The following is a 22,200-nucleotide window of genomic DNA, read 5'->3' as shown; positions in this document are numbered from 1 at the left end:
GTTGCCCTAGCATTAGCTTTCTTCTCTCAAAACCTCATAGGTTGCCATGTCCAGATTTTGTCGGACAATGCCACGGCCATAGCCTACCTGAACAAACAGGGAGGCACAAGAAGCAGGGCCCTTCACTTACTGTCAGTAGAGATTCTGGAGTGGGCGGAGAACCACTTACTATCTCTATCCGCAGTCCATCTAAAAGGCACATTGAACGAAGTAGCGGATTATCTGAGCCGACAAAAAGTTCAGGAATCAGAGTGGAGTCTGAACAGGAAGGTGTTTGCATTAATCACCAGTGTTTGGGGCCTTCCGCAGGTAGATCTGTTTGCTTCAAAACAAAACACGCAGCTCCCGAATTTTTTCTCCCTTCAGAGAGACATTTGCTCTCAGGGGATAGATGCTCTGGCACATCCGTGGGATTTTCACCTGGGGTATGCTTTTCCTCCATTTCGATTAATCCCTCTAGTGTTGAGGAAAATACTGAAAGAGAGAGTATCAATCATTTTGATTACTCCATATTGGCCAAAGAGAGCTTGGTTTTCCACGATTCTGCAGTTGGCAATCAAACCATGTTGGCATCTCCCGCTCAGTCAGGATCTGTTGATTCAGGGGCCAGTGCTTCATCCAGGGGTAGACAGGTTAAAGCTCACTGCCTGGTATCTGAGGAGCAATTAATGAGAAGCAAAGGCTTTTCAGAACGTTTAACTGCTACGTTGCTTTCCAGTAGGAAAAAGGTAACCAGGGATATTTACGCCAAAGTATGGAAAGTATATGTTTCTTTCTGTCATTCCGAACATAGGGGGGTTAAAGACCTAGTTTCAGTGCTGGAATTTTTGCAAAAGGGTGCAGACAAGAATCTGGCGGTCAGCACTCTTAAGGTGCAGGTGGCTGCCTTGGGAGTTTATCTGGAGAGATCCTTATCTTCAGAAACTCTGATCATGAGATTTTTCAAAGCACTTTCCAGGTCGAGACCGGTACCGGTGAAGCATTTCCCAAATTGGGATCTCTCGGTGGTTCTGCAGGCTCTGGCAAAAGAACCATTTGAGCCTTTACAGGCCATATCCCTAAAGAATTTAACTTTGAAGACTATTTTTCTGGTCGCAATTACTTCAGCAAGAAGGATTAGTGAACTGCACGCCCTATCAGTAAAAGAGCCTTTTTTGTCAGTTTTTCCTGATAGAGTTGTCCTTAAAGTAGATCCGGGGTTTTTGCCAAAAGTGGCAAGCTTTAGTAACAGGTCTCAAGAGATTACTCTACCAACCTTTTCTGCTAACCCTTCGGGTGCAAAGGAAGAGCAGTTTCACAATTTAGACGTAAGACGTATCCTATTACAGTATTTGGAAGTAACAGGAGGGTTTAGAGTTTCAGATTCATTATTTGTTCTTTTCTCTGGAAACAAGAAAGGCCAACAAGCATCAAAAGCATCATTGGCTAGATGGCTTAAGACAGCTATTTCTGTAGCCTATTCTCAAATGGGTTTATCTTCCCCGCTGGGAATTAGGGCTCATTCAACAAGAGCCCAGGCCACTACATGGGCAGAAAGAGCTGGTGCCACCCCAGATCAGATTTGTAAGGCGGCTACGTGGTCAAGCTACTTAACGTTTGTCCGTCATTACAGACTGGATCTCCTATCAGCAGGTGATCAGGCTTTTGGCAGAAAGGTTCTGCAGGCTGTGGTCCCTCCCTAGGGGGGTAAGTCTCTATTATCCTCTCAAGTGCTGTCCTGAAAGACGATAAGGGAAAATTCAAGTTAGACTTACCGGTAACTTGTTTTCCTTGAGTCTTTCAGGACAGCAGCATCCCGCCCTATTGTTTTTTCATATATATACTGTGACTAATCATATCTCGATTATGTGTTCCAGTTTGGGGCCGGAGGTTCTCTACTACTACTGACAATGTGTGGAAAGGAGCCTCCTTTTAAAGTTTGGTGGAAGAGGTGTTTCCTGTTGGCAAGGGGAGGAGTCTCTCTCAAGTGCTGTCCTGAAAGACTCAAGGAAAACAAGTTACCGGTAAGTCTAACTTGAATTATTAGGTAGTATATGGGGGTCCCTGTCGCTATAAAACGCTGACAGCGAACCTAAATATTTACGTTCCTAACTAGCGTCACCAGTGACACTAATACAGCGATCCGAAAAATGATCGCTTAGCGACACTGGTGACAGGGGGTGATCAAGGGGTTAAAACTTTATTAGGGGGGTACCCTAGACCTACAGGGGGCTAACACTCACTGTCCTACCACAGTAACTGTCACAAACTGACACTATGCAGTAATCAGGAAAAAAAAAAAAAAACCCGCTTGGTGTCAGTTTGTGACTGGGGGGGGGGGGGGTGATTGGGGGGGATCGGGGGTGTTTAGTGTGCCTGGCATGTTCTACTGTGTTGTGTGAGAGTGTTGGTGCACTTACATGTCGTCTCTCCTCGGCGCTGGAACGGAAACTGCCCAGCCGAGGAGAGATGACATCACATCCTCTGCCTCTGTGTACTATACAGAGGCAGGGGATGTTTTTCATTGGCTGGGAGCGATCGCGAGGGGGGGGGCACGATCGAATGGTCTCCCCCTCGTCTCTCATCGCTCCCAACCAAATGCCGACCGCCGATGGCACCGGGGGGGGGGGGGGGTGTCCGATCGGACCCCCCGCCCGCAGGAAGGCAATCACGTACCAGGTACGTGATTTTGCCTGCCCGTGCCGCTCTGCTCACGTATATAGACGTGAGGCGGTCGGCAAGTGGTTAACGTGTTCTTGTGTCTCCCCAGCTGATCGGAACCCAATCGTTTTTTTTTTTTTCTATTTTTATTGGTTTCCAACCTAGGCTGGGCCCCCACTGCTGTGACATGTCTATCCAAGGAGGCAGTGTTACTAAACTGCAACTCTGTCAAATGTGTATACGGGCAGCTGATTTGTGCACACTATTCTAAATCCCACTGCCAGTCTCTGCTAGGGCCTACATACCTGTAAGACACCGGCAGCCCTTGTGTAGTACCGTCCCTGTAATGGCTATTGAGTGGTTACTCATTTACTGAGCCTAGTAAATGAGGTGAAGCAATCTCCACATATTGGCACTCCAGCCATGCGATCATGTAAAAAGTGTTGTGTTTTTTTATTTATTTTTTTTTTTTACTTGGCACGTGATTTGGGTATTTAAAGTAAACACTGCTTCACCTTGTTTAAGCTCTGTGAACATTCACTTTAAGTAACCCGTCACCCTTATGTACTTGACAACTTTTTGTAAAATCCTGCAGATGGGAAGTTTCATTTTATGTCCTTTTTAACCACTTCCTATAGCAGAATGACGGCCGGGCGGTGGTTCAATTATCCTGACTGGACGTCATGACGTCCTGCAGGGTAACAGCCGCCGTGGGGGCGCGCATCACGGTGATCGGTGGTGCGGTGTCAGTCTGACACACCGCTACACCAATCTCGGTAAAGAGCTTCCGGAGGCTCTTTACCAAGTGATAAGCCGTGTTCATTCAGGGCTGGTCACGATGTAAACGGGAAGAGCCGTTGATCGGCTTTTCCTCCTCTGACAGACGCGAGTGGAGGAGAGCCAATTGGCGGCTCTCCTGACGGACGGTTCTGCGCTGATTGTTTATGGCAATTGCTGCATTTATATATATTTTAGCAGAGACCCTAGGGAATAAAATGGCAATTGCTGCAATATTTTGTCGCACTGTATTTGCCCAGCGGTCTTTCAAATGCAATTTTTTGGGAAAAAAATGCACTTCAATGAATAAAAAAAAGAAACAGTAAAGTTAGCCCAATTTTTTAGTTTTAATGTGAAAGATGTTACGCCGTGAGAATCGTGGTTTATCTTCTAAGCAAAAAAAATTGGGCACTGACTGGCACCTCTATGGCACAATAAAAATCAGTGATGCCCAGCAATGCCACCCATCAGTGCAGCCTATGAGTGCCCATCAGTGCCGCCTATGAGTGCCCATTAGAGCTGCACAATTAATCGTTAAATCGTGATCTCGATTCACCCCCGCTGACTATCTCTCCTGCAGATTTTGCCAATTCTTTCATATAAACAAATGGAGAGACTTTATCTGCTCACTCAGCTGTCAAAAGAAAGCATCTGGGCAGCCTGCCAAGTCTTCAACTTGAAACATTGTAACTAAGCTTCCTTCTTAGATCAAAGGGATAGAACTTCTGTGTAAATGAATAATCTGGGCAGTCTGCCAAGTTTTCAACAAGGTGTAAATGCAGGAAGTTAAACCACTTAGTCTAAATCTTTTTCTGACACTTAAGTTAAAATCAATATTTTTTGCTAGAAAATTACTTGGAACCCCCAAACATTTATATATATTTTAGCAGAGACCTTAGGGAATAAAATGGCAGTTGCTGCAATATTTTGTCGCACTGTATTTGCCCAGCGGTCTTTCAAATGCAATTTTTTGGGAAAAAATGCACTTCAATGAATAAAAAGAAACCGTAAAGTTAGCCCAATTTTTTTGTTTTAATGTGAAAGATGTTACGCCGAGAGAATCGTGATTTATCTTCTAAGCAAAAAAATTGTGATTCTCATTTTAGCCAGAATTGTGCAGCTCTAGTGCCCATCAGTGCCGCCTTATCAGTGCCAGTCATTGAGGAAGAAAACTTATTTACAAAAATTTTTAACAAACTTTTTTTTTTTTTCTAAATTTTCGGTCTTTATTTGTTGCGCAAAAAATAAAAATCGCAGAGGTGATCAAATACCACCAAAAGAAACTTCTACTTGTGGGAACAAAATGATAAATTTGGGTACAGTGTAGCATGACCGCAATTGTCATTCAATTTGCGACAGCGCTGAAAGCTGAAAATTGGCTTGGGCAGGAAGATGTATAAGTGCCTGGTATTGAAGTGATTTAATTACTAAGGTTTTGTAAGTAACAAGTCCGGAATTTGACTCTTGTATACTTTGTTTTCTGCCTTGGAGCTGAACTGATTACTAATTCGCTTAACATATTTTTTTGTTTGCACTTTAGGGTGTCATTGACTACATCTTCTATTCCAAGACACACATGGACGTTCTTGGCGTCCTGGGGCCTTTAGATCCTCAGTGGATGACGGAGAACAACATCACTGGCTGCCCTCACCCCCATATTCCTTCTGACCACTTCTCACTGTTAACGCAGCTGGAACTCCACCCTCCACTTCTGCCTCTTATTAACGGAGTACATTTGCCAAGCAGGAGGTAGTGCTGGCTGACAGCTGGGCACTTGTTCTCATGGACCTGTATACCTGTAAAAGAATCTGTAGGAGTGAAGTATGGCCAACCTTAAGCTGCTTTCTCACGGCTCCTTCCCTCCTGTCAATGCCGTGGCTCTGCATTTTATTGCAGGGAGGCAATATTTGGAATTGAGGCTGGTACAAAAGCTGTCCTCCTCCCAGCTGTGTATTTTGTTCATTTTTAAAAAGCTTAACTTTTTTTTTTTTTTTTTTTTCTACTGCCCATATTTTCGTTCTATTATTTGTCTTGTACAAGATACTGTTAGCAACTTAATGACTGCTAGATGCAAGACATGTTTCACTCCCTTCCTATTTTTCCCATTTAATTAGTTTCTCTCTTCTGATTACTTAGCAGGGAGTCATAACTATTTTCCACTGGTATCCTTAGAAAAAGTAGGTTATGTTTAGACTGGAAAAACTGACACGATTCACCCAGTTAACCAAGGTTATATTGGCTTTCCTTCATTCGATCAAGCACAATCTGACTGTAATAGGTTTGTGGCTCTTGCACCTCTGCATTAATGTCTATAGTGGGGGTAAGAGGTGGTTAGGAGCCTGTAAATGGTGTGTGATAACCACTGGCTGTGAAGAGAACCTACTTATTCAAGCAGCAACTTTTCTTTTTTTTTTTTTTTTTTTTTTTTTTTTTCTTTCACCAATGAAAAGTTGCTTTTAGTATAGACATCCATGCTTATTAGACATGCATTAAATGCAACATTTTTTTTTGGGGGGGGGGGGGGTCTTTGGATTTAGGCCAAAGGAGTGTTTGACTTAATAGATTTGTAACCAAAGATGTCACTTCTATCTTCAGTCCTTGCCATGACTTTTTTTTTTTTTTTTTGCTACATCTATGTATCATAGCTTGAATAACCTTCAGCATTCTCTTCAGAGCCAGGTGGCAGCAGTTTGAGGAATTGAATGTCAGACCACCAAATTGTGAGCTTTGTCGTGTTACCAAACAAATGGTGAGCACAGTCATGACAACACACGGGTAATACAGGCACACTTGTATATACAGATCTTCTTTCCCATGTTTACTATTCCCGCCTAAGACATAAGCACTGGTAGTTTACATTTTTATATGCTGGGATGTTCCTTTATCCAAATAGGCAGTTCATCAATATTCTCCATTTAAAAAGATTCTTGGCACATTGAAAACTATACCGATACATTTGTTGAAAACGTACCTTCCCTTTTTTTGTTTCAGCAGTCTATCTTCAATTTATGTTTTGGAGTGAGGTCTTAAAATGTATAGACACCTGGCCATGAAGGGGTTAAACATTCATGCAAGTTGTCTGTCTTAGATGAATAGCATTGCACTAGTTGGAAGGCCTCTAGCTGCAAATATATATATATATATATATATATATATATATATATATATATATATATATATATATATATATATATATATATATATATATAATTTTTTTTTTGTCCTGCTTTTTGCTGCTATGTTTTTAAAACTGATTTTAATCAAAATTTTCAATGCACTTTATTATTCTGTGTACTATAACATAATCACTTCCCAGAAGACATCTGCTTTTTTGAATGTTTTAATAAAGAGGTCCATTGGAATTGGTTCTAGCAGAAGTGTGCACACCAAATTCACCAGTTTAGCCATAAATGGTAGCTTCCACCTGCTTGTGGACCATTCTGCATACAGCTTATACAGAACAGTTTAGCATTGTCTTACAAACGACACGTCTTGACCACCACCTCTCCGAAGTGCCTCTGAATATTTTTTCCAGATCCATGGATGCAGATCTTTTCAGATGTGTGTATATTTTTTTTGCGTGCACTCTGTTTCCCACTCTATTTAAAATCTAAGATTTGAAATGCTGCTTTGGCATGCTTTAGCAAACCTTTGTGAAATTCATATAAACGTTTTGTTGACCAGCAACCAGAAGCTGTAGTTTGAGAGCCTGCCTTCCATCTGTGCACCTATGAATCTCCCAGTCCTTGCATTGGCTTGTGTAGTGAATTTAGTCTGTGCTTGTTGGGACAAATTTATGGTCAGTATTTAGTCCACTGTGATTGATGCATATCACTGGTACCTTGGATTTCAACTTGCGTGCACTGTAATACAGTAAGTAGGTTTACTCTCATAGGTGCCTTTGTTTCCTGTAGCGTTGGTATTGGTAATGTCATCTGTCAGAAAAGGTCAGTTTTTATCCATCTTGACCTAAACCACTTGACAAGAGCCTTTTCCTCAAGTGCTCAAATGAAGACTAAAGATTATACTCATCAAAAATATACCTATTTGTTCCTATTGTCTAGCAGCTCCAAGGCATTGGCAGGTTTTCACCATAGGAACAGTTGCTCATTATGGCGAAAGAAGTCGTTAACACTGACACAGCTTCATGCATCCCAAGCACATTTTAAAGTATTTAAGGTGCATTCAATAAATTGTAGCTAGTAAGATAAACGCTGTTGTAAAAACAAGTCAACGTTTGTCTTGGGCTTCATTTATAAAGTTGCATGAAGGATGCTTTTCTCAGTCTGTGTTGTTCCATAGCAATCATTTAGGTTCTCACCTTCTCCCTTGGTGTGAAGAGAGAATTTTGGTTTTGCTGGGGTGACACTGAAAAGAGCAAGAACAGTCTCATGCACTTTAGACCTTGTGCTGGATACCTAATGTACCTATAGCAGTCGTATCCTAAAGAGAATGTTTCCGAATGATTAAGAGTACAAACCCAAAGGCTCAGTGTAAAATCTTAGAGGTTGTAAGGAAAAGAAACTGTAAGACTGTCTGCATTTACTATTTCTCAGGTACTGTATATACTATTTTTTGAAGTGTATATAGAAAATTTACCAGACAAAAGATTACAGTCTTGGTAGTCTGCTCCGTTGTGTTTTTTTAATTTTATTTTTTGGCTTTTGGAGAAAAATAATTTGTGTATTATAGCACAAAGAATCTGTGAACATCCTGAGGTCTGGCACGACGTATTAACATACACATCTGGAGAAGAGGACCCTTAAAAAAAAAAAAACAACAAAACTACCCATATTAAAAAGATTTGTTGCATGTGCATTGGTAAATTCACTTAAATGGGCAACATCAAGCTAAATGTTACACCGCTTTGATATTGTCTTATAGCACTCTTCAAACAAGCCACCAATTGTGGATTTCAATTTGGACTAGGTAACAGACTGTGTACTTGGCTTTCATAGATAGGAAGACATCAAAGTCCTTGTGATGCCACGTGACATATTGTGACCTGTGGTTTTCTATTATGAGACAACGTTATTGGTGTAACCACAGTGTATTTAGTAGGCTGTGCCCATTATCATTAATATTGCAGTGGTACATTGATAGCGGAGTAAAAATGATCAGTTTGTTTTGTACATTGGCAATCTATTTTTTTTTTTCTATGTGAGGATTTTAAAGTTTATACATTTAGAGGTAATAAAACATATTGTGAGCTATTTTATAAAGACGTTCTGTGATTTTTAATTGATCAAAGCTGCTTTGTTACACAAATAAAATTTAGATTTCTTCTATTTTTAACCCCTTCACCACCAGAGGTCGAAACAGTTTGCAGACCCCTCTAAAAATCAAAGGGATTTACTTTTGTTTGCCAAAAGTGTTTATATAATTTTATTTTATTTTTTTTTCATTCCTTTCATTGATTTTCATCCATTCAGTCCGTATATATATATTTTTTTTCTGAAAGCAGATTTAATGTATTTTTAATGCTAAAATAAACTTGGTGGGACCTGGTAGGAGAAACTGGATCTGGATTCAGAATATCCTATAGTGTGGTTTTTGTCTTTTTGATATCCATTTTTTGGTCCCTTTTCAGTGGTTGCCCTGTACATCAGACTAATCATGTCTGATCTCGATGATTGTAAAGACATTCATAAATAACTTTTTTTTAACTGACGTAAATAAATGGAAAATTACATATGCAAAATGTTGTGTTTAAAGTCTTCTAACACTTCATACACACTTTGAAGGAGTGAATTTGCGCAAGGAATAACGTTTGCACTGGCACAGTGTTTAATATAATTCAGTATTTTGTACCAAATATCCTTTAAAAGGGTCAGTCCACATAAAACTGATATTTTAGTTTTGGCAGATACTAGATTGTTGTCTCGTAGTTCCTGACATCTTAGTTTGAGATCTCTGTGCTTTATTTCGTGGGTGCACACCTGCCTTGGCCATGATTGGGGGGGATCCCTACTGGATTTTTCATTGTATATTCTGCACAATGTGAGGGAGGGTGCTGGAACACAGACGGGTGGGTGGTAACTATCTAAAACTCCCAGTTGAATAGGAACAGAGTTTGGAAATGGGGCCGGGGGGCCTTGCTGTTGTAATATCAAAGACCTACTCATCTAATCATGTTGCACCTTTTATTTCAAATTTCAAATTTTCAAGGGACTGACCCTTTTGATTTGTGGGTTTTTTCCCCCCCAATTCCTGGTTCCCTTGGCCAGTGCAAAAGTGTAGTCCTCGGGTAAATTTTTCTGTGTATTTCTGCATATATATTTCACATAACATTCTATGAGGCTTTGCTTGTATATTAAAGTAAAAACCCAGTTTTGTTTAGTTGGAATAAGCAGCAACCCATAATCCAAAGATCATTTTCATTTCAGCATATTGCTAGATATGTCTAATGCATCATGTAAAAAAAAAGTCTGCCACTGATGCATTTTTTTTTTTTCCCTGCAGATTGTAATTTTCAATAATTTTTGCAATCTTCCCCTATTGGTGGTTACGTTTTTATTTTTTTTCGAAAGAATTTGAGTTTTTCTTTAGGTATTGAAATATCTATCTGGAAATGCACACATACTTTGTTAGTGGACCTAACACAGGCCAAGTTCCCTTATAATCATTTTGACCGGTAAAAAACCATTTTAGATTTTGAGCAGTCTGAATAGAAAATGTTGTAGCTCCCTGTCCCTATTTGTCAGTTCACCTTCATCCAACAGTCTGTGGACTGGATGCAGTAAATGTCATATGTCACACCTTTTGACATGAATGACTAATAAGTGCAGTTTACTTATGTTCTTTTCCCCATGTACCTCCAGGCCTGGAATGGGCACCACAATGCAGAAAACTTTTTTTTTTTTTTTTTTTTTCTTGTTTCCATAAACCATGAAATCTGATCTCCCTTCCCATAAAGAGTTTTAAGCTACTTCTATCATATGGGAGCACATTCTCTGCAATGGTAGTGGTCATTTGCTCTTAAAATGCACCTCATTAGACAAGTTGTCCCTTAATTTGATGCATTTTATAAAGATTTCTATTCCAAACATATTTCCATGGAGGCTGTTGGATATTATTCCTGTTTTTACCATGTTGATCCTGTCTGTGCCACCATTGGAATCTTTGTCCTGTAAAAAAATAAAATAAATGGTGTGTATAACCTGACAAATATCAGATGACTATCAGCTGGTAGATTTTTTTTTTTTTTGTCTGTTCCTTTTTATTTTAGCTTCATGTGCTAAGCCAGTCTCTAAACAAATTGTTATAGCTGCCTACCTATATATTGCCCTTAGACAGGTTGGAAAAGTTGTAGCTTGGAGGTTAAGTGTTGGGTTTCCTGCAGCTCCCTCAGGGCCTGTACGATTACTGGAATTTGGTTTTGAATAATGTCCTATGTTTATCCAGATCTCACAATTATCTGGTTGTCATGTGGTTTTGTTTTTTTTAACCAGCAGCACTGCCTACGAAAGCAGAAAAAAAGTTAAAAAAAAAAATAAATAAATAAAAATCTTAACCCTATTTCAGGGTGATGATTTTTTAAGTGATTTTATGTAATAAAATGTATGAGATAGCTATTTTCTATTTTCTGTGTATTAACATGGTGAAAAGATTGTCGATTCTGTTATACAGTATCCTCAGAACTGGCACAACAGTCACATCTTTTTGATATACTTTCATCTGAGAGTTATATATAAATATATATTTTTGTTTTACACCCAAGGCTCAAATATTTTTCAATAAAAAATGAAACCGTGGAAAAAAAACTTTTTGCGGGCATGTTTTAACATTTGAGCCAGCTCAACCTCCACCATCCATGTGCTTGTATGTGTAGAATGTAGTTGCATTGTACAATACTGTTCTAAAGCTACACTTTTTCTTTTATATTGCTGTAGTGGACTCTATTTGTTTGACATCACCAAGAATTTCATAGTGATTTTTGTAATGAGCCATAAACATTCATTGGTGTTTTTTGCTTCAAGTGAAGCTGTGCATTGGAAACCATTCACCTTTTGGCTTTTATTACTTATCAGATAAGATTTGGCTCCTCTGACTCTTAAACATTTACTCAGCATGGTATACGTTATTTGGTATCTCCCTGAATGTTTCTCACTTTTCTAACCTATACTTGCCATTTGCTTTAAAATGTGACACTCTCCTTTTAGCAAGTCATTTTGGGGTCCCTTTTTGCTTTGCTAATTTAGTTTACTAAAGAACTAAGCGCTTGGAGGCTGTGGCTGCCCTTTAGTAATGCAGGACATCTGAGATTTCTGTACAACAAAGCTGAAGCTTGTAGTTTACAAATTATTCATCACATGACCACAGAAATCTGGTTCTCGCACACAGCAGCAATCAAGTTTAAGATCCAACGGCAAGTAGTTTTGAATCGTACATATCATTACTGTAAAACTCTTTCCCATCGAATCATGGCCAAAAGTGTGTTTTTATAATGAAGACTGCAATAAACCTTTTTGTTCCCACTGGCCATCGGTAATCCTGTGTTTTTCGTAAAACATTACATACATTTTTACTTTAAATTTACCAAATGAATTTGGATATTTCACAAAATAAAATGAAACAAATGTTTTTTCCCAAAATCTGAAAAGTGTTTACACAGCCTTTTGTTTTTACAGTGCAATTTTTAGCTTTGACTTTTATTGCCCTGTAAATTGTCTATTGATACCTTCCATCTTTCTTTTTTTTTTTTTTTATCTTCCCACTGTTTAACACTTAAGCATTCCGTAATATGTAAAATACACTTCTCTCATTCTGAGTAAAAGCGCTTGATATTTAGGAATCTCTTTAAGGAGTTCCTATTATAAAACTGGGTGCTTTCAAAGAAACCTGCCAGGAAAGAAATCTGTACGCTGCCACTGCTGATTTGCCTTTTTAAAGGTGCAAGCCTCCAAGCAGGGCTGCCATTGTTGCTGCACTTCCTAGAGGGCCTGATCTGGAACGAATTTGTAACGACTAAGGTCAGTACACAACCTGTATTGTTCCAGCTCGGTGACTTGCAAGATGGTGCAGCAGATCGCAACCCTTGAACCTACATCTTAACAACTTGGTAAAGCAATTAAAGTGGAAAAATTCAAGGATAAAGTATTTTGTGGGTGTTCTTGAACATGTCAAAATATTCGCAGTTTAGCGTGTTAGGGCCAGGTGTGTACCAAAGGTTCAAATCTTCTCACAGAAATTTAAAATGAACAAATGTGATCACACTGACGTTAATATACATTCATATTGTTGTAAAAAGTCTAAATTGGCATAAGCAGACAGTGCTACAAATCCCAAATATCTTTCCTCTGGAAATGTTCCCTTAGCTGGCTGGGATGTAAGTGGGTAATATATGAAGAGAAACTTGACTGTAAAAAGTTTAACATCTGTTATATATTTTCTTCAAAAAGGTATAGTTGTAATTCATCATGCTGTAAACCAGCTGAGCAGCTAATTGATTATTCAATCTTCACCTTAAATGAAATTACCCTTAAACTTTTTTGTTTTTCTGTGAAACACCCGATGCTTTTTCTTCTGTAAAACTTGTGTGGAAGGTTGGTTTTTCGTTCCCTTTTTTTTTTTTTTTTTAACATTTTATATACCAGACTGTAAAGCCAATCTAGCTTGTCATTTTATCCCCTTAATTGACACCTCCACTACTTTGCGCACTTTTGTATATTTCTGCATCTGCAGCATTTTACTGTTTGTTATAGTATCTGATGTGCTAAGCTCAGGACCACATCATAGGTTTAACATCCTGTTTCTCTAAAATCACCAAATTATGTGTTTGCACTGAAATTTGTTACCCCCCCCCCCCCCCCCACACACACACACGCGCGCGCGCACCATTACCTATCCTGTATAGTAAATTGATATTATTTTTAACAGTCAGAATTCATTGTTTGTATAGCTGGATATTATTCAATTTTAGACAATTGCATCACAGAGTTGTCCATTTTCTACACAAAGGGATTGGCATCCACAATTTTAAAGGGGGTTAAATGGAATGTATTCTCAACCTTATGTATGAACATTGCACTAGGTTTCATTTTTGTTTTGATTATTGCCTGCAATGTAATTGTGGATGACATGACACTGGTGCAATAACTGTTCTATTTTTAAAGGGGTTGGTCTTTGAACATGTGTGTGTTTCACCTCCCCTCGAAGCATGTTTTCCCTGTTTTACATTGATGACAGGCTTTATACAACGAAGTTTGAACAAAACAGTGCCTGAGCTTACCACTCATTTAAAAAAAAAAATGTACAGCTATGTTCTGAGTCAGTGGAACAGAAAAAATATTGCTAAGTGTGGCTTTTATTTTTGTTACACAGTATGAATATGCAAAACTACTTTTCTTTCAACTGATTTACAGCAGTGGGTCTTTGTTACAATACTTTCAGGAATGTATCTGTGTAATGGGTTAGCTATCACCAGCCATTTTAAAACTTTTGTATTTACTGCAGTTTAACACAAGAGTCTGGATCACACAGCTGAGGTATTTTTGGGCAATATGTAATGTATAAAATCTGCTGTGTGCTCTGGAAACTCATAGTATTACAAATGTGAACAATACAGAATCCAGCCTAAATGTTGCACTGTTAGTCCTGCTTTCTAGACTTGTGGCAGCTGAAGAGAAGAGAGGTACACGAAGAACCTCAAACTACTATTTCTGATGACAAATTACTTTATCCATTTTGGAGTTCGGGTACTGCTCACACGTGATGTATAGGGCTAAATAATTGCTTGTTTCCTTGTGTACTTTTTTTTTTTTTATTATTTTTTTTTTTTTTTTACCCCATCTATGTAGGCAATAAAAGGCCATTTTGCAACTGCATATTTCTTTGTCATTCTTTTGTCTGGTGTTTTTGTAAGCAGGTTATTGATCCCTCTTATGAGGTTTAATGGTTATGAGCTACCAATAAATCTCTTGTCATTCCAAGCTGTGTTTCTGCTTAAATGCACTACTAGACCAAGAGTCTCCAAACTTTTCAGTACAAGGGCCACATTTTATGTATATTACAAATTTTCACAGGCTGAAAAATGTCACTTCTCAATGAAAATGGCATTTTAAATTTATAAGTTTATTTAGTTTTTTATCGCCATTTATATGATTTAGAACAATAGAAAAAATTGTAAAGCAAAGACTATTCCAAATAGACTTGAGCCCATCAAAACACCCTTACATCAAAGTCCCCCTTATGCAAGACTCCCCAAGTCCCCTTTTACATCAGAGGGCAGGTTTTTGACCTGCTAGCTAGAGTTTGGCGTGCCGTGCACTAGACAAACCCTCTTAAATATCTGATAGATGTACATCTGATGCCCCAATAATAGTGCCCTTACATGACTTTTGGGGGACTGCATTTATTATACCATTTCTCTGGAACCAGAAATATTCAGTCAACACATTTATGAATGTGCAAGATGATTTTAAAAGCTGCAAGACAATTATAGATCAGCTTGAAAGATCAAGGGTAAATAAATATAGACTTGGCTACAGCTCATGTCTAAATTGTAGAAATATCTCCTGATTAATTCACTATTAAGTCATCTTTTATATTATATGACAAGATGAGCAGGCAGGGATTGGAGCAGGATAGACTTGCTTGAAGACTTTTTTTTTTTTTATATTTTTCTTGAGGGTTTTCCTTTGTCATTTCTAGAAGGGAAAGAAAATTTTATATAATTTTTTTTTTTATATATATATTTTTTTGTTTTTTTAATGAAGCTGCTTTTAAAGCCACTAAACCTTAGATCAGTTTACAAAAATGGCAAAACATTTATTTCTTGTTCACACACCATTTAATATTCCTTGTTTGGTACCACATATTTCTTCAATGTAAAAAGTTTTATGTCAAGGTTGTAAAAATGTATCCCTTGCAGTTGTACTGTGCCAGTACTGCAAGGATTAATTGCTCATTTTGGTCTGGGGGACAAACAATCTATCTACCTGATCCTTCACTGTTGGACCAGTCCCTGCAGCATCTTTTCTCCCTGATCCAGCGGTCTAAGGTCCTAAGTTCATGAAAACCAATGCAGGGTTTATAGCCTGGAGTTGGTCTTTAAACCCTACTCGGGCATCTTCCTACCCCCTCAAGCTCATTCACTGTTTATGCTGACCATTTCATCAGAACTATTGTGTCCTCTAATCTTTGTCCCATCTGCCCACTCATTACATTAATTCTGTATTTTTCACCCATCTTAACATCTTTCATTGCTATTGTGTATTTCCTTTAACCGGTGTCAAGAACTGTTCTTAAGTGCATATTACAGGACAGTGTTTCTCAACTGGGGTGCTGTGACAATAGGACTTGAAACTTCCCCAACGGTGTTGGAGAAGCCAGGAAAGCGGTGCGTGCTGGCTGCCTGCGTCCTATCAACCCATGACATAATTGATTACTAAGGACATGTCGGGCAGCCCACACATCTTTTCTGAGTTGCTGGCAAGAGTACAGATTGCAGCAGAGAGGCAGATAGAGCTTGGAGGAGGTGCGGGCTGTGCTCTCTCCCTCCTGTCTTTTTACAGGAGTTTGCACAGGATTGCTCAGAACAGAGTTGTACAGTGTTTGATTACCACCCCCGCTTTCCTTTGAGAGTGTTCTGTATGCACTCCTGTAAACAGACAGGAGGGAGAGGAGCTGGATTCGGGGGGGTGGTAGAGCACAGGACACACCTCCCCCTGGCTCTCTCCTGCTCTCTGCAATCCTGTGCTGATGAGAGGCATATGGTGAGATGCAAGGTTTTGTGCTAGAAAAAGTGTGTGGGGGGGCGTGGATTTACAACCCACAGACCACTTACAAACAACATTTTAGGTATTGTTCACAACAGGTGCGGTAACCAGCGCAAAATCACGTTTTCCCGCACGGCACAAAAATGGGTCGCCTTTTGCAGAAGCACGCAGGTACCATTACTGCTTAATGGCACTCCCACGCATCTGGTAAATGCATGTACATTGGTGCCCGCTAAAATGCATGATACTGCTGTACCATGCATTTTGGTGTGGCGCGATTTTAAAAACTCAGCACCTTTTTGTGTTTCACATAGAGCAACCCAATAAAAATACATGTGGGAATGACCAAAAAAACACGCACCTCCTGGTGTGAATGAGCCCTCAGCCTGGTGTGCCTCTGGATTATGTGCAATTCTCTAGGGTGCCTTAACTGAAAAAAGGTTGAGAAACCCTGGTATAGGGCACGGGATCTGTTGCCATTAATAATGGGTTATATGTAGCTACCTTAAGGTGATTTGACACTGGCAAAAAGTGAAGGCTGCAGGAATGTCCCCTATAAAACCCCTTCCCACTCCTACCTAGCTTTTTAGGTGATGGAATTCTCTCTACTGTGAGAAGTGCACCTTTTTCTTATTGAGAAATATCTCTCTGAAGGTTTCTTCTACCAACATTCCTGCCACTCAATAGCCATTACATCCTATTGCAGCTTCTGGATTGCTTGACTTCTCAGCAGAGCTGTGGGGGACTGTACGCTGACCCTGCTGAATTGAGAGAGCTAGGGCCGTTTGTGGTGTTGACATGTACTGGATCCTGCTGTAGGTATTCTCCTTGGCACATACAGTGCGTGGATTTAGCTGCCGGGTGCTTTTACAACTCAAGGGCTGTTGCCTGCCAGCAGCAGAGCCCTGCACCTGAAGGGTATAGCCAGAATGGGTTATATTTCCCTGTTAATCCTACCTGCAGAAGTTTTTGCGGTGAGTACTGGGCAAAAGGCCTTTAAACATCAATGCCCAATGTGCCTTTCTCATAAGCCTCCTTGTGTATGGGGTCAGCAATCACACTTCTGGTAGTTGCTGCTGAGAGCACAGTTCCAATATAAACTTTGGCACACATGTACTTGACGCTACCTTCTCCGTGTAGCACTTAAGCTGGCCATATATTATACAGTTTTCTTATTCAATTTCCTTTCGATTTATCTTCAAAAATGTGTGTAAGGGTCTGTCTGATTGCATACAAATTTGCAGTGTTTAGGTTTGACCTCGTATTCTATGGTTTTGGTAAATCTAAAAGAAAATTGTATAATGTATGACCAGCCTAAGTGTGGTTGTGCAACCTCACACGTCCTATCTCTTCTGCCTGTACTTTCTAATTGGCAGTGGCTCCTGGCTCTCCTTCATTGGTAGAGTGTTGGAAGGCAACATGGTTTAATATCATATTTCTGGACTTTCACTTCCTGCTTGATACAGACAGGTGGCCTAAGTTGGAATGTAACAAGTTGCACATCAAAGCCTTTGTAGAACAAAAGCTTGGCTCCTGACCAACTGGCGTGATAAAATGGAAATCCTTGATTTGCACTCAGCAAGCTTTAAAAAGAGATTGAGCTACAGGAGATCAAAAGACCAACAGTCAATGAAGATGACCCGGGTCACATAGCGATGATCCATGGATGAATACTGCCCCTAGAGGCCAATACAGCAGCACAGACAAAAATATAATATATTGAAAGGACTGCCTCTTGTTAAGATCTCATTGGACAGGAGGCTAGTGGGGTGTGGTTACGCGTGGGTCTGGATGCAGTGTAAAAGTGCACACAGAAGGGAAGTTGTCCCTTTTCCACCCTTTTTCGCTCTTGACTCTTGCCTGATGGCTCTCATGCCGCATGGCTCTCTGTTACCATTTTGAGCCCAGCCGACGAGACAATATCTAGAGGACAGCCTTCCGATAAGTATCTTTGATGTTCTTTAATATTTTCTTTTAGTGTTGTTTTTATGTTGGCATATTCCTATTTTCTTAGGAAATAAGACGTTTTACTAAGCAGTGTGTTTGTTTTCATAGCTAACCTTATATCATTGTGCTTAACAGTAACATTATCAGAGTTTTAATAGACTAGCTAACTATAGGAATAGACAAGTTAATACATATATGCAATAAATAGAGGGAATCCCTAACCACCCTTAGATAATATTTATTTCAATAGCATTTCCAGTGGGGAGGGAAAGTATTCAGACCCCCTTAAATTTTTCACTCTTTCTTATATTGCAGCTCTTTGCTAAAATCATTTAAGTTTTTTTTTTTTTTTTTTCCTCAATGTACACGCAGCACCCCATGTTGACAGAAAAACAGAGTTGTTGACATTTTTGCAGATTTATTAAAAAAGAAAACTGAAATATCACATGGTCTTAAGTATTCAGCCCCTTTGCTCAGTATTTAGTAGAAGTACCCTTTTGATCTAATACAGCCCTGACTCTTTTTGGGAAAGATGCAATAAGTTTTTCACACCTGGATTTGGGGATCCCCTGCCATTCCTCCTTGCAGATCCTCTCCAGTTCTGTCAGGTTCGATGGTAAACGTTGGTGGACAGCCATTTTTAGGTCTCTCCAGAGATGCTCAATTGGGTTTGTCCGGGCTCTGGCTGGGCCATTCAAGAACAGTCGGAGTTGTGAAGCCACTGCATCGTTATTGTCTCATCAGACCAAAAAATTTTATTTCTCACCATCTTGGAGTCCTTCAGGTGTTTTTTGTTTTTTTGTTTTTTGTTTTGTTTTTGTTTTTTTTTGTTTTTGTTTTTTTTTTGTTTTTGTTTTTGTTTTTGTTTTAAAACTCCGTGCGGGCTTTCATGTGTCTTGCACTGAGGAGAGGCTTCCGTCGGGCCACTCTGCCATAAAGCCCCGACTGATGGAGGGCTGCAGTGATGGTTGACTTTCTACAACTTTCTCCCATCTCCCGACTGCAGCTCAGCCACAGTGATCTTTGGGTTCTTCTTTACCTCTCTCACCAAGGCTCTTCTCCCCCGACAGCTCAGTTTGGCCAGACGGCCGGCTCTAGGAAGGGTTCTGGTCGCCCCAAACGTCTTCCATTTAAGGATTATGGAGGCCACTGTGCTCTTAGGAACCTTAAGTGCAGCAGAAAATGTTTTGTAACCTTGGCCAGATCTGTGGCTTGCCACAATTCTGTCTCTGAGCTCTTCAGGCAGTTCCTTTTTGACCTCATAATTCTCATTTGCTCTGACATGCACTGTGAGCTGTAAAGTCTTATATAGACAGGTGTGTGTGGCTTTCCTAATCAAGTCCAATCAGTATAATCAAACACAGCTGGACTCAAATGAAGGTGTAGAACCATCTCAAGGATGATCAGAAGAAATGAGCACCTGAGTTAAATATGAATGTCACAGCAAAGGGTCTGAATACTTAGGACCATGTTTCAGTTTTTCTTTTATAATAAATCTGCAAAAATGTCAACAATTCTGTGGTTTTCTGGCAATATGGGGTGCTGTGTGTACATTATTGAGGAAAAAAAATGAACTTAAATGATTTTAGCAAAAGGCTGCAATATAACAGAGTGAAAAATTTAAGGGGGTCTTATTTCAATAAAAATTCTTTAATGATTAAAAAAAAAAAATTAAGGGGTCTGAATACTTTCCGTCCCCACTGTATTTCATAGAGTACAGCAGTTTTTCTGCACTACCTGGTTACACAGCAGCCTAGAGGTGTTTGGCACTGAGGCCTTCCCTTCCTATTCCACAGCAATGCAGGTGATGAGTACCCCCCTGAGGACATTTCACAAGCATAGTACATCACAACTGTAAGGGAAAGGGTCAGATGGGCTTGCTATTTCAGTCTCCGCACTTGGCTTCAAGGGTGGTAGTAATTTATCCACTCGGGCCACTAGTACTGTTTACTCCCTGCCTCTTGCTCAGTCTGCCATCCAAGCTTTGGCCAGAGCAATTTTCTTCAACAATGTCAGATTTCATAGGCAGAATTTCAGTCCTTATCAAGGTCATAGATAGCAGGGGTCACACAAGTGCCCCTTTTGACCTCCCCTCCTGAGTCTGTCATTAACTTTTCCTATGAGCCAGACATCAATACTTGATCCTTCTATGCTTTAGGATGGTGACTTTATACCAACACAAAAATAATAAATACGTGTAAAGCCCCTTAGGATAGCTGCTGTACTTAAACTACCCCTACAAATTGTCAAGTCTAGAGATCATGGAATCCTAAGATCCCCACCTAACACAGTGCTGCTCAATAAATTCCAGTAAATTTATGACAATGAAAAACACAAAAATGAGACAAGAATGCTCAATCAATGGATACATACAAAACACCAATTAATTGCATAAACTTAATTTGGTGTCCATATAAAAAAAAAAAAAAAAGGTAGAGCATTCTTTTATTTCCAAACCCAAAATGTCAACTCGGTGTGTTAAAGCAGTTCTAAAGCATACATATTTTTTACCTTAATGCATTTTCTGCAAATGTTTAGGCATTGGTTTTGGCTCCTCACCAACCCCCCCCCCCCTTTTACCTACCTGAGCCCTCATTCTATCCAGCACTGTGCACATCCTTGCTTCCGTGTCTCACTGGCTTTGTTGGGGTACCGGCAGCCATTGGTTCCCAGTGTTGTCAATGAAAGCCAGTGACAAGAGAGCAGGGGGCAGGGCTGCCGTCTGTGTCAATGGATGCAGCAGCGGGGCTCGGAAACTACTTCCTAGCAGGGCGCTGGACAGAGAGGAGGGGCAAGAAGCGCAGGTGGGGCACCAGAGAAGAAGAGGTCTGGGGCTGCTCTGTGCAATTCCATTGCACAGAGCAGGTAAGTATAGAAATATATATATATATATTTTTTTCTATATAATCATTTTAATGAGTCAATGAAACATATAGTCATCCATGGTCTCTTCACTACACTCTTGGAGTTTGCCCTTCTTATTACAGAATGGGCAGACACAGCTTGTGTAAACGCAGCCCAGTTGAGGGATCCACTTGTGAAGCTCCTGGAATGATTCTCCTCCACTCCCCTCCCCTCATTAGTTTCACACAATCCAGGAAGGTAACATGCAAGCCATATGAAAACTTACATTAGATGTTAAAGTTTACCTCTCAGCAACTGCCTCTCTTATACAATTCCATTCCCTTGTTGTACTTACTGAGGGTTTGTTCTATTTACTACCTGGTCCTCCCTGTGTCTAAGGCTATGTTTCCACTAGTGCGTCCCCAAAGTCGCGCGATTTTACCGCTACTTTTTACCGCGATTTGAAGCAATGCCTGTATCTATGGACCTCAAGTCGCATCAAAGTGGGACCAAAGTAGTGCAGGGACTATTTTGAAGTCGCTGCGACTTGAAGTCGCACAGATATGAACGGTACTCATTGGAAATCATGGGAAACAATTTGTCATGCGACTTTTCAGTCCCAAGTCGCATGAAAAGTCGCACTAGTGGAAACAGAGCCTTACACCACGATTGCTAGATGGTTTAGATAAGATATCATTCAAGCTTACAGTGTGAAAGATGGGGTATCTTTCTTCTCAGTTAAGACACAATTTACTAGATCTGTTTGGTGCTTCATGTGCTTTTCAGCATCAGGCATCCTTTTCTCTGATTTGTAAGGCTGCCACGTGGGCTTCTATTTACATGTTAAGTTCTGGCAAGTGCATGTTTGGGCCTCCTCTGCATTGGGCATAAGGTGCTACTAGCTGTCTGTCAAGCCTTCTTGATCCATTTTCTACGTGGTTCTATTGGCATGCGTTGTTGTGTTGTCTACCTTCAGTTGGACTACTTCAAAATATTCCAATAGTAATGAACACAGATACTGTGTCCAATATTGTATGGCTAAGAAAATGGGATTTTGTACTCATCAATAAAATCTGTTTCTTTGAGTATATTACAGGACACAGATCCCTCCCATCTTTTATGATCTCCAAACCACTTGCTACAAAACTGAGGCTAGCTGGGAGTAGAAGGCTTATATAGGGAGTTGACCCTGCAGCTTTTTTTTTTTTTTTTTTTTTGCTGCGTACAATCACCTGAAGGTAATTGCATGACATAGATTCCGTGTCATGTATTG

The 22,200-nt window shown here is 39.9% G+C and overlaps 2 protein-coding genes across 3 annotated transcripts in view; one reads left to right on the top strand and one right to left on the bottom strand.

Annotated features, from left to right (window-relative positions):
- Positions 1-5,853, top strand: part of CNOT6L (CCR4-NOT transcription complex subunit 6 like) — a 159,227-nt gene extending 153,374 nt beyond the window's left edge. For both annotated transcript variants that reach the window (XM_073597399.1, XM_073597395.1), the window contains exon 13: positions 4,958-5,853. In XM_073597399.1, coding sequence (XP_073453500.1) covers positions 4,958-5,170 — 213 coding nt within the window. In that variant the 3' untranslated portion in view covers positions 5,171-5,853. The remainder of the gene's footprint in view (positions 1-4,957) is intronic.
- An 8,901-nt stretch (positions 5,854-14,754) lies between these two features.
- LOC141106549 (alveolar macrophage chemotactic factor-like) overlaps positions 14,755-22,200 on the bottom strand; it is a 42,669-nt gene continuing 35,223 nt past the window's right edge. The window contains exon 4 of the mRNA XM_073597406.1: positions 14,755-15,065. Coding sequence (XP_073453507.1) covers positions 15,032-15,065 — 34 coding nt within the window. The 3' untranslated portion in view covers positions 14,755-15,031. The remainder of the gene's footprint in view (positions 15,066-22,200) is intronic.

The sequence above is a fragment of the Aquarana catesbeiana genome, linkage group LG01, assembly GCF_042186555.1.
Source record: "Aquarana catesbeiana isolate 2022-GZ linkage group LG01, ASM4218655v1, whole genome shotgun sequence".
In the NCBI taxonomy this organism is placed as follows: Eukaryota; Metazoa; Chordata; class Amphibia; order Anura; family Ranidae; genus Aquarana; species Aquarana catesbeiana.
The sequence above is the reverse complement of the archived record's forward strand: the minus strand, read 5'-3'. Positions and strand labels throughout refer to the sequence as shown.